Below are 12,631 nucleotides of genomic sequence, written 5' to 3' on the forward strand. Positions count from 1 at the left end.
CCAGCACTTTAAGGTTTATCAGAGTCCTGCTTATCCCTGCTGTGCGTTTTCAGAGCTGCAAGGACACACTAGTGATGGTGGGTGGGTCGACCATTGCACGCAGCAGGGAGATACAAGCATCACTACACACCCAGAAGTGTCAGATGCTAAAGGCTCCAGTGCTAAGTGCAGCTCTGCAGGAGAACATAGAATGCATTCAACGTTGACAGGACTGGTAAATATTATTATTATACTTTTGCCAGTTGTTTCTTTTTAATAATTTGTGTGGGGGATGACAGAGTTGATATCAAGTACCTGGTGGTCCTGAAAGTAAGTCTGTTATTTTTTAACTTACTTTAAACACCAACCAGTCCAGCAAACACTGTGAGGCCCCGTACACACGACCGAGGAACTCGACATGTCAAACACATCGAGTTCCTCGGCGAGTTCAGTGTGGAAGCCGCCGAGGAGCTCGGCGGGCCGACTTTCCTCATTAAACAACGAGGAAATAGAGAACATGTTCTCTATTCGGCCCGACGAGTTCCTCGACGGGTTCCTCGCTGAAAAGTGTACACACGACCGAGTTTCTCGGCAGAATCCAGCTTTGACCGAGTTTCTGGCTGAATTCTGCCGAGAAACTCGGTCGTGTGTACGGGACCTCAGAGGTGCTTATGCCTTTTGTTCATTTATGTAACACCTTTATCCCAAAACGAAAAAAAAACCTGTTGCTCTAACTGCTTAAAAAGTAAGGATGAGCTCCGGCGTGTTCGCACACTCCGCGTGCAGAGCCCGCCAGGAAGTCGACGCGGTGCTGCAGTAATCGCAGGCAGTGAGACATTTCCCGATCTCTGCAGCTGAGCATCGGGACAATGTCTCCCTGATTGTGATTAGCGCAGCGCGGTGCCGACTTCCTGGCGGGCTCTGCATGTGGAGTGTGCTAACACGCTGGAGCTCATCCTTATTAAAAAGTGTTGATAGGAGTTTTGCTTTAATTTGTTAGTCAAGTCTATCTAAAGCCTCGTACACACGATGGGATTTTCCGCAGACAAAGTGTCAGACTTTTGTCCGAAGGGCGTGTGCCTGGATTTTATCTTGCATACAAACGGCACACAATTGTCGGCCAACAAATACTAACGTAGTGACGTACTAGATGTACTACTTGGTTTTTCAGCTTTTGAGCACACTCCTTTGGGCACCTTCTGCTTATGTCGTGTTTGGTGAGCATTGATTCTGAGTATGCGTTTTTGTACTTTGGACTTTTCTCTGACGGACTTGTGTACACACGATCGGAAAACCTGACATCACACTGTTGTCTGTGGAAAATTTTAAAGCTTGCCATCCATCATTTGTCCACGGAAAATCCAACAACAATTGTCCGATGGAGCGTACAAACGGTCGGATTTTCTGCCAACAGGCCGTCATCACTCAATTCCTGTTGGAAAATCTGATTGTGTGTACGAGGCTTAAGTCTGCTAGTAGTAATGCCTCTGAAGCCTCATTCACATGGGTGATCCCATCCATGCAGTCTGTCTGCATCCTGATCTTCATCGGACCTGCATGGATGTGCACTCTGGCATGCGGGTGGAGGTATGTGCAGGAACGTACAGTCGGCTGCCTGTCATTGCTTTCAGCAGGCTGCCTGCATGTGCTTGTGCAGCTGGCGCATGTCATTGATTTGATCAGGCTGCACAGAACATCTATGCAATCCCAGGCGCCCAAAGACTGTCCTTTGCCTGAGTGTGCAGATCGGTGTGCCTGTGTAAATGAGGCCTAACACTATGTTGCTCCTCCATCCAGTGTGGAAACTCCCTAAGTATGGAAATGCATTACCAGATGAAAATAAGGGGGAAAAAAAACTACAAAAGATAACCACTGCATTGGAAAACTGCAACACATTAATTTTTTGTTTTTTGTTTTAATACTCTGATTTAAAGTAATTTGTATTGTTTTTTACATTTATAACATACACTGTATAAATATATATATATGTATACAGTTTATTTATATTATACTGTATACATTATTATTGTTTTGTAGGTACACATTTGATAAATGTGTACATTTTTTAAATCTTGATCTTATGTATAGTAATTCTTATTACATACACAGACTCTGATTTCTGCTTTTCGGTGTTGCACAGTGCTTTGTTGCTGCTCCTGACTAGGCAAATCTATGAGTCGGCTGACTCCTAGAAAGACCAAACCTAGAAAACTGCATGGCTGATATTTTTTTTAGCAAGTTATAAGCAGAGAATTTGGACTGAATATTGTGGGGTACGTGCTGTTTTTAGTGGCTAATTTACAAAGCTTACACGCTAAATACAAAAACTAAAATATAGAAGCCAAAGCTTGTAAAAATGTAAACATCATATCAAAATTGCTTTAACTACATGACCTCCAGAAGGTTTTATCCCTTTCATGATCAATCTAAATTCTTCATAAATTTAGCCCAAAATGTATTCTGCTACATGTCTGCGTTTTTTGGGAACACTATATTATTAAGGATCATTAAGGTATCAGCGTCCATTTTTTTTTGTCAAATCTTAATGAACAAGCTGAAGTTAGAAGCTGATTGGCTACAATGCACAGCCGCACCAAATTTTGCACTCTCCAGCTTTAGTAAATCAGCCTCACTGATTTGTACAGACACTGTACTACTAATGGTGGTGATCAGTCAACTTATAGTGACTGTGGTAGTGTGGTGGGCAATCTGTCGCTAACAGAAACTGGCTGGGAGGGTCACTAACTGATACTAATTTCACTAGTAATACTAATACTGTGATCAGTGAGAATACTGTACAATGTACTAATGACACTGGCTGGGAGGGGAGTTAACATCAAGGGGTTAACTGTGTGCCTAAAAAAGTGTAAAGTATGCTGCTTCTTCTCCCTGAATTTTGAGTTGATTTCAGGGAGAAGAGTCAGACAGATCAATGTCTGTGTACAGAGTTCTGTGTGTTTGTCAACACAGAATTCTGTGCTGTGATTGGCCACAGCGGATCAGGTTTAAGCCCAAATCATTGGCTGAAATCTGCTGACAAACTTGTGCTGTAGGTACGTTTTTAAGATCGCTGATAGGCTCTACTAAAAAAAATTGATGTTCCCTAAAACATAACATATCTTTACCTTTTTGGGTTAGGGTTCACTTTAAAATAAACACTGTAATAAGACCTCAAATATGTGCACAATAAAAATACACTGTAGACTAAAGATTGAGAAAAGTCAGTAAGACAGATAGGAAAGCACGGGGTGATTCCACCTTCTACCTTCCACCTAGAACTAATACTTGCTAACTACTTTCTATTTAGTTCTATGCTTGGCGTACAGAGTCTGTATAGGTGTCACATGGTACTTTTAATGTCTGTTTATAGAAATCTAACCAACACTTTGTCTGGAATATTGATTATAGATTGCCGGGTCTCTCAAATACTAGTATGAGTTTAACCAAGAAGCCTGCAAGAGCTGTACGTCAAAATGAGAAAGCAAGTGTAACAAATGAAATTCTGTCTAACAAAGGTAAAATGTATCATTTGTCCTTTAGAGACCACAACTTTAAGCCCAGCTCAATAATTACATTTTACTTTCTCCCCCAATTTTCCTGTTAATAATTTTCATACTCCTTGCTTGCCTTTCTTTTCTAGCAAAGATAGGATTTTCTTTTAGTATGTCATACTAAATGAATTTGAAGTGCAGATATTTAGTTTTAATTCAACAGGTTGAACATAAATATCGAGTAAAAATGTATACACAGTCCCCTCATTTTCAGGGGCTCAAATGTTCTTTGTGGGTCTTTCTGGGTTTAGTTTTGCCTTCAGCAAGTAAAATGCATGCTCAATTGGGTTGAGATAAGGTGATTGACTTGGCCATTGAGGAATATTTCACTTCTTTTCCTTCAAAAGCTCCAGGGTTCATCTGTCCTTCTGTACTGTGGAGTGCCGTCCAATCAACTTTGCTGCATTTGGCTGAATCTGGGCTGACAGTATATCTCTAAATACTGCAGAATTCATCCAGCTGCTTCTGTAGTCTGTCACATCATCAATAAACACCAATGACCCAGTGACATTGGAAGTCATGCATGCCCATGCCATTACACTGCCTCCACCATGTTTTACAGATGACATTGTGTGCTTCAGATCATGAGCTGTTCCAAGCCTTCTCCACACTTTTTCTTCCCGTCATTCTGGTACAGATTAATCTTAGTTTCATCCGTCCAGAGAATGCTTTTCCAGAAATGGTCTGGCTTTTTTAGATGTTTTTTGACAAAGTCTAATCTGGCTTTTCTATTCTTCAGGCTTATGAATGGTTTGCACCTTGTGGTGACCCTCTGTATTTGCTCTCGTGAAGTATTTTCTTGATTGTAGACTTGGACATTGATACTCCCAACTCCTGGAGAATGTCCTTCACTTGTCTGGATGTTGTGAATGGGTTTTTCTTTACCATAGAGAGGATTCTGCGATCATCCACCACTGTTGTCTTCCGTGAACGTCCAGTCCTTTTTATGTTGCTGAGCTCACCAGTGCGGTCTTCTTTCCTCAGAATGTACAAAATTGTTGATTTGGTCACTCCTAATGTTGCTGCTATCTCTCTGATGGATTTGTTTCATTTTTGAAGCCTTACAATGGCCTGTTTCACTTGCATGGACAGATCCTTTGAACGCATGATGTAGGTTCACAGTAATAGATTCCAAATGCAAATACCACACTTATGCTGCGTACAGACGATCGGACATTCCGACAACAAAACCGTGGATTTTTTTTCCCGAAGGATGTTGGCTCAAACTTGTCTTGCATACACACGGTCACACTAATGTTGTTGGAAATTCCAAAAGTCAAGAACGCTGTGACGTACAAGACGTACGACGACCCGAGAAAAATGAAGTTCAATAGCCAGTGTGGCTCTTCTACTTGATTCTGAGCATGCGTGGAAATTTGTGCGTCGGAATTGTGTACACACACTGGGAATTTCCGAGAACAAGTTTTGCTGTCAGAAAAAATTAAGAACCAGCTCTCAAATTTTTGTTGTCGGAAATACCGACAGCAAATGTCCGATGGAGCATACACATGGTCGGATTTTCCGACAACAAGCTCACATCGAACATTTTTTATCGGAAATTCCGACCGTGTGTACGCGGCATTTGAATCAACTCCAGACCCTTTTCCTGCTTAATTGATGAAGAAATAACGAAGCAGTAGCCCACACCTGGCCACAACAGCTTTTGATTCAATTGTCCAATTACTTTTGGTCCCTTATAAAAGGGGAGATTGGCTATTTTTAAGAGCTCTAATTCCTAAACCCTTCAATTTGGATGTACATACCCTCAAATTAAACCTGAGAGTGTGCTCATTCAGCCCATATTCATTATATAACTATAGCATTAATATGCTTAGGTAAATACCTGCAAAAATTGCACCTATGTCCAAATATATGTGGACCTAACTGTAGGTCTTTTTTTAACAGGATGGTCAGGAAACAGATCACTCTCAGGTATCTAAGTATATGTGAAGTGTGCCAAACTGCTTTTGCTAAAGCTGCTCTACCTCTCAATAGGATTCAGATGTTTCCCATTTAGTTAGACTGGGGCACCTTTAAAGTATAATTTCAAGATTGTAATAAAAATACAAAAAATACTATTGTGGGCTATCTGCGACGAAGAGCCTGTCAGTGGGTAGCAGGTCTGTGTGGGAGCCAGCTAAGTAGGAAGGCGGTGGGGAAATCCATACATGGTTTGCACTAAAATCGTACACTTGTACTTTAAAATGGTAGTGAAGGCTACATCCTTACATTCCCTGCTCCCACCTATCCTACATATCTATCTAAAACTCCCATGGCTTATTAGGACACTTTTCGACATTTGAATACTTTTCCACTCTATTGTCATTTAGATATTAATCCCTCTTGCTTCCCACCAGGGTTTTCAGATGTTATCATATTTCTTTAGCCCTCCTTGCTTCACGTATACCGATTTTTCCTTGAGAATTACCACGTTCATGCTATTTATCCATTTCCTACCGTACGGAATTAATGCTGATTGTCATCTCAGGGCGATTAGTTTCCTCGCTTGGAATAGACATCTCATAACCGCGACCTGGGTGTTTCCTGGGTTTCCCACTCCTTCTACTAATCCCAGGAGACATTGCTTCACCTCCAACTCTATGGAGGTTCCAAACACCCGATCGATGGTTCCTATTACCTCCCTCCAGTAGCAGAACAGTTTCGGGCATCTCCAAAACATGCAAATCAGGTCCTCCTCTATATCCCCACACCTGGGGCAGCCTACGTCCGGTCTTCGGCCAAACTGAAAAAGTTTACGTGGGTTGTAATAGGTTCTGTATAATAGGAACAAGTGTGACATCCTCTGGGAGGGAGACAACGATGCCAGTGGGGCAAGTTCAAGGATTCTATGCCACTGTATTTCGGAGATATATCCCACGTCTTTTTCCCATTTTCTCTTATACATGGGGGTCTCTGTCCCTCCCAGTCTCCCCTTATTTATATGTGGGTATATTTTCGAGATTAGGCCTTTCCCTGTTTCTACCTTAATTATCTTTTGGAGCACAGAAATCGTACACCATTCTAGAGTCCTCCCTCTAAACTGTTCCTCCAGTGCGTGCCTGACCTGTAAATACCTAAAAAAAAAAAAAGAGATTTTTTAGGAAGGGCAACTTGGTCTCTCAGTACCTGCAAAGTTTTCAAGGTGCCATCTTGGTATAACTGGGAGATCAATTTTATTCCAGATCTTTCCCATTCTCTCACCACCCCCATCTTCTGCAGTTCTCACAGTTTAATATTCTCCCATAAGGGGGTATACTCCGTGAGTCCTGTATATTTCAATATTATCAGTCTCAGAGTGAGGAGTCCCGGGGGAAAGGAACCTGCCTCCAAAGCTTCCACTAGTAATCCATGTGGGGTATTCTGTAACAGTATCTTGCTCCCTACTCCTCCCCCTTCCGAGACGCAGCCCCCCATATACTGGAGTTGTGACGCTAGGAAGTAGCTAAAGGGGTGTAGAAGCGCAACTCCTCCTTCCTGTTTCTGTAATTGCAAAGTGCTTAACCAAATTCTTGCTGAGCTCCCCTTCCAGATCAATTCCCTGAACATGGTATCTACCTTTGAAACCACTTTTTATACAACCAGATTGGGGAATTATGCAATACATACATAAGTTGCGGCATTCAAATAATTTTGATTAAATTGCAACGACCTGCCACAGATATTGGTAGGCATTTATTTTCCCCCTAAATTTGGCCAGCAGCGGGATTATAGTATCTGCTATATACTGTTGCAATTGCCAGAGGTTCGATTGCAATGGCAAAGAGGAGAGGTGACAGGGGACACCCCTGTCTTGTCCCCCTCCCCAATCCAAATTTGTTAGACTGTTCATTGTTCACCTTTACTCTAGCCTCTGGTGTCCTATAGAGCATTTTTACCCAATTAATAAAGCCCTGTCCGAATTGTAATGCTTCCATGGCTCCCCAAAGGAATTGCCACTTAAGACTGTTGAAGGCCTTGGCATCATCCAAAGACAAAATAGCCTTCTCTCCACCCTGGTCTGTCGGGACCTGACGGTTCAAATATACCCGCAAACCAGGGACTCTAGTGTGAGGTGGCAACACCATTTTACTATACATTTTCTAGATTTTGTGAAATTGTGGTGTAGGAAATAATACTAGAACAATAGCTCCCCCTTAATATTTTTATTGTTATTGAGTGTAGATTTACACCACAGGGTGGCAGCTTATGCTAAATCAGTACAGTCAAATTTTTTATTTAATTCTAATATACGTGGTTTGGCGCAAGGGTTTACTATACACAATTTTCTGTATGTATTATATTTCAGATAAATCTGTTAGTGACCTGCTTGCCAAAATGGGAAAGAGTTCAGCCTTTGAGAGTGAAACAAGTGCCCAAAATACAAAACCCACAGGTACTGGTTGCCCAAGGACAAAATCACAGGCCCAAGGGAGATGCAAAAACAAAAAAACTAAAAAAAAAAAAGCTGAGGAACAAGCTATTGAAAGACAAACCTTGAACGTCGAAAAGCCTGACATATCCATGAACATACTAAGCAGGGAGTCTGATGTTCCATCTCATGGTGTTGATCCAGCTAAGACATCTGACAATAATAGTAAGAAGGAAAGCTCAAAGGTAGCAAAGTTCAAAAGCTCTGAAAACGCAGCGAAGAAGAAAGAATCATTGAGACCTAAGGTAATATTTAAACTTCTTTTCTTCAGAAATCTGGAAGAAAAAAGCCTCATATTCCTAAAGGGCAATTGAACTTTCAGTTTACATATACAAATTACGTTATCAGTGCATCATAACAAATGGTGTGTAAAGTTGTATCATTTGTTTCCTTTAGACAGCAGTCACAGCCCATGTTGGACCTCTGCAGAGATGCCACAGTTTACACACGTTCATGTTGGCACAAGACAGACTTTTCTATTCAGAGTGTGGTCATTTCTAAAGAAAATACTTTGCACACATATTGTAAATGTCCCCCTCGGCTTATACTCGAGTCACCTTTTTGTGCCTAATCTCCCGGACTTTGGGGACCCGGTACCAGCCAGCCGTAGGTCCCCTGGACCCCAAACTGGCACACATGTAGCCCCACTCTTCCTCTATAAGTGTGCAAAGTTTTGTTGTCTGGGGGACCTACGGCCGGGGAGCACCGATTTTTCAAAGCTGAGCACACCTTCTATAGACTCCTATGTTAAACGGTCGTGATTTTGGGGACCTGGTACCGGCTGGTCGTAGGTCCCCTGGAAACCGGATCTTGGCACACATGTAGCTCCATTTCTTCTCTGCACGTGTGCAATGTTTGTTGTCTGGGGGGCCTACGACTGGGGAGCACCGATTTTTCAAATCCGGGCACCCCTTTCATAGACTCCCATGTTAAACGTCAGTCTAGTCATGGGCATAGTGAGGCATGGGCACAGTGAGGCATGGACACAGTGAGGCATGCACATGGACACAGTGAGGCATGCAGATGAACACCCTAGGCTTATACTCAAGTCAATACGTTTTCCCATTTTTTTGTGGTAAAATTAGGTGCCTCGGCTTCTATTCGGGTCGGCTTATACTCGAGTATATACGGTATATGAAATCTAACAAACACATATTACCAAAATTTCCAGTAGAACCCAGAGGTAGGTAGAGCCCTGCTTGAGTCTGTTACCACAGACCTACACCTGACCCTTATTCGAAACTGATACCTGGTTTCATCCCTGCTTGCCCCCATGGCCCAACCTGCAGAGTTTGTACAAATTCCATCTTTAACTGCTAGGTGTTTAACAAGAGAGCTGCCGTGTTAGTAGACATTGACATTATTTCGGTCAAAGGGTTGCAAGAGACTTCAGACTAATACCACATATTAAATAAATGAGAGAAGCCACGCTAGAATAGTCCCAATTGATGAATCAGGATAATTGATTGAATAACATGATGATATGTTTCCATATTTGAAATTGGTGGAACAAATCCTTATGATAATGACACCACAGTGATCCACTCCAAGAAGTGCACCGCCACCATAAGAAAATCTTGCTTACCAGATAGAAAACAAAACCAGTCTATAGCCCAGCCAAGGCCTTTACTTACACAGAAAAACTTAGGAATAAATAACAGTGGATAGATGGCTGCAATGATTTCTCACACACCAGCACCACTGTAATGTCCGTGATTGTCTTGTTCAGCAAAGGACCCAAAAAGAGAGAACACTTATGGACTTTTATTTATTTTTATTGTTTTTACTGGTAATGGCGACATTGCAGCAGACAAATCTGCCCCTAAGTGACACTTTTTGGGGACCAGTGACATTACAGTGATTAGACCTAAAATAATGCACTGATCAATGTATAAATGACACTGGCAGGGAAGGGGGCGTTTAAGGGGTTAACTGTGTTTCCTGGGTGTGTTCTTACTGTGTGGGAGGTGGGCTTACTGGGACAACACAGAAATCGCTGTTCCTGACATCGAGTCCGCCGGACCCGTGGGCGAACTCCCTCGGCACGTGGCGGTTGTGCGCCCACTGTATCTCATACACGGACCGACCTACAGGTATGTCAGTTTGGCAACTCTGCTGCCCTGCCGCAGTATATGTGCGGTGGGCGGTTCAGAAATGTTTAATGGATAGTCACTTACTTTCATATGGTGATAACACGCCTTATACTTAATGCGGAACTCCAGGAATTAGACAAAATCCACCTTTGCAGTGCCCCCCATCCCACCCTGAACTGCAAGGGTTAAATGCTTGTTTGATTCGGAGTGCCAGAATAAGAAAAAAACATATTTTCTACCGCCCCCCCCCCCCCACTTCTTTTCCATGAGACCATGTTGTAGCGCTGCTGCCTCTCTTAAGGTGCTTCTTCATGTACAATGCAGGGCTGTTAGTCCTGCCTTGTATGTGATGATGCTGAGGGTCTGCACACAGCCTGGAGCTTTGGGCAGAAGAGAACAGCACTGGAGTGAGAGGGTAAGTAATAAACTTTATCCCCACACCCTAGACTATAGTATAGTTTGCCTAATTCCTAGAGTTCAGTTTTTTTATTGCAGTTACTTCACCTTTGTCACCCTTGCTGCTGCTATAGCTACTTAGACATGGTTCAATTGGTTACTCCATCAATGGAGACCGACCCTAGTTCCACCCACAGCCCTTTAGATTGACATTGGAGTTTAGGAAAGTTATGTAAAATCCTTGCTCAGGCCCTCCCTCTAGCACTGTCAAGTAGGGTGAAGGAGATCTATCCTCCTAGCTGCATTGATGTTTAACCACTTAAGGACCGCCTCCTGGAGATATACGTCGGCAGAATGGCACGGCTGGGCACAAGAACCGTACCTGTAAGTCCCGCGATCGGTCCCCGGAGCTGAAGAACGGGGAGAGCTGTGTGTAAACACAGCTTCCCCGTTCTTCACAGTGGCAGCTTCATTGATCGTGTGATCCCTGATATAGGGAAACACGTTCAATGACGTCACACGTCCAGCCACACCCCCCTACAGTTAGAAAAACATATGAGGTCACACATAACCCCTACAGCGCCCCTAGTGGTTAACTCCCAAACTGCAATTGTCATTTTCACAGTAAACTGCATTTTTATAGCATTTTTTGCTGTGAAAATGACAACAGTCCCAAAAATGTGTCAAAATTGTCCGATGTGTCCGCCATAATGTCGCAGTCATGAAAAAAATCGCTGATCGCCGCCATTAGTAGTAAAAAATTAATAAAAATGCAATAAAACTATCTCCTATTTTGTAAACGCTAAAAATGTTGCGCAAACCAATCGATAAACGCTTATTGCGATTTTGTTTACCAAAAATAGGTAGAAGAATACGTATCGGCCTAAACTGAGGAAAGCGACGCAGTGCCGAATCGCAAAAACTGGCCAGGTCCTTTACCTGCATTAAGGTCCGGGTCTTAAGTGGTTAACACAAATAGATAAATTACATTTATTTTAAGACATTTAACATGCCAACTTGCATTGAAAATGACTGTTTATTACTCCGAAGGAAAAAGCTTTAGATGGATTTTACAGCTCATTGATATACCTTTGAAAGGTTGTTATGTATTCACAGAATGAAAAGGCCACAAGTCTGCATGATGCAACACAGTCACTCCTTGCCAAAATAGGAAGCAAATACTCCTGTGATGTTGTCAATAAAACGCAAGCAGCAGTGGTGTGGTATGATAATATATGTAGATTTTATTTTTATTGCTGAGGGGGGTAAGCCTATATACTGTCAGTTCTTCTTCTTCTTTTTTTTTTTTTTTTTTTTTACCAACAAGGTTGGTCTTTATTGAAAAAAAAAAACATGGTATGATACAAATATCTCATGACAAGTCATATAGCAGTTGCATAGATTGCAATAATATTCACATAAAGAACATAGAACAGATTGCCACAGGTTAACAGGTGTCACATTCCTAGAGAAATAATCGTCCATTAATCAGGGGGATCATGGGATAGAGTAGGGGGTAGGATGGGGGCGGGGTACTGTTAGTTCCTAACAAAACAAAATGGTTTTGTATATGTGTACTGAAGTAAATTTGTCATGATTTTACCAATGTACATCCTTTATAAGTGTGTACTTATAGCATGTTATCGAAGTACTTTTCATTTCTAAAATCAAAATAAATTAAAAGGTTGAAGTAAAACAACAGGATTCCTTAAAATAGTGTGAATTTTAATAGGTCCACCCTAACGTCAATGGAAATTATTGCAAATTATTGATGCATGAATGTGCAGTTTTAAAAGTGTTATATTTAGGAAATTTGTAATGTTTTCTCCTTATGTTGTTTCAGGCAAAATCTAAATGATCACAGCACACAAAAAAACAAGGTAAGTTGATTTGTGGTTAATAATAGTGAATACTCGGATAGATTCTGGATTAAAGAGTGTGATCCTCCAAGTAATGAGTCGTTCCAGCGACAATTTCTGAAGGTCCACGTAAGACAAAATTGCTGAGTAAATCAAATGTCAGACTGTAAGCAGAGCTGAAGAAAATGTGTCCATCCTAGGCAACTAGCAAAAAGTGAGGCTGGCTTGTAGTAGGAGGGGTATTCTAGTATCCAATTTTCCTGTAGGGAACAGTATAGAAGGTTTAAGACTTCCGTTGTACCTCAGTAGAAGAGATGGAAAACCACATTCCCTTGCCTTTCCTAT

The 12,631-nt window shown here is 41.8% G+C and overlaps 1 protein-coding gene across 1 annotated transcript in view; it reads left to right on the forward strand.

Moving 5' to 3' along the window:
* Positions 1-12,631, forward strand: part of SYCP2 (synaptonemal complex protein 2) — a 121,156-nt gene that overhangs the window by 58,139 nt on the left and 50,386 nt on the right. Inside the window, exons 22-25 of the mRNA XM_040330008.1 lie at positions 3,388-3,494; positions 7,816-8,183; positions 11,544-11,650; positions 12,271-12,307. Coding sequence (XP_040185942.1) covers positions 3,388-3,494; positions 7,816-8,183; positions 11,544-11,650; positions 12,271-12,307 — 619 coding nt within the window. The remainder of the gene's footprint in view (positions 1-3,387; positions 3,495-7,815; positions 8,184-11,543; positions 11,651-12,270; positions 12,308-12,631) is intronic.

This window comes from Rana temporaria, chromosome 12, assembly GCF_905171775.1.
Source record: "Rana temporaria chromosome 12, aRanTem1.1, whole genome shotgun sequence".
Classification (NCBI taxonomy): domain Eukaryota; kingdom Metazoa; phylum Chordata; class Amphibia; order Anura; family Ranidae; genus Rana; species Rana temporaria.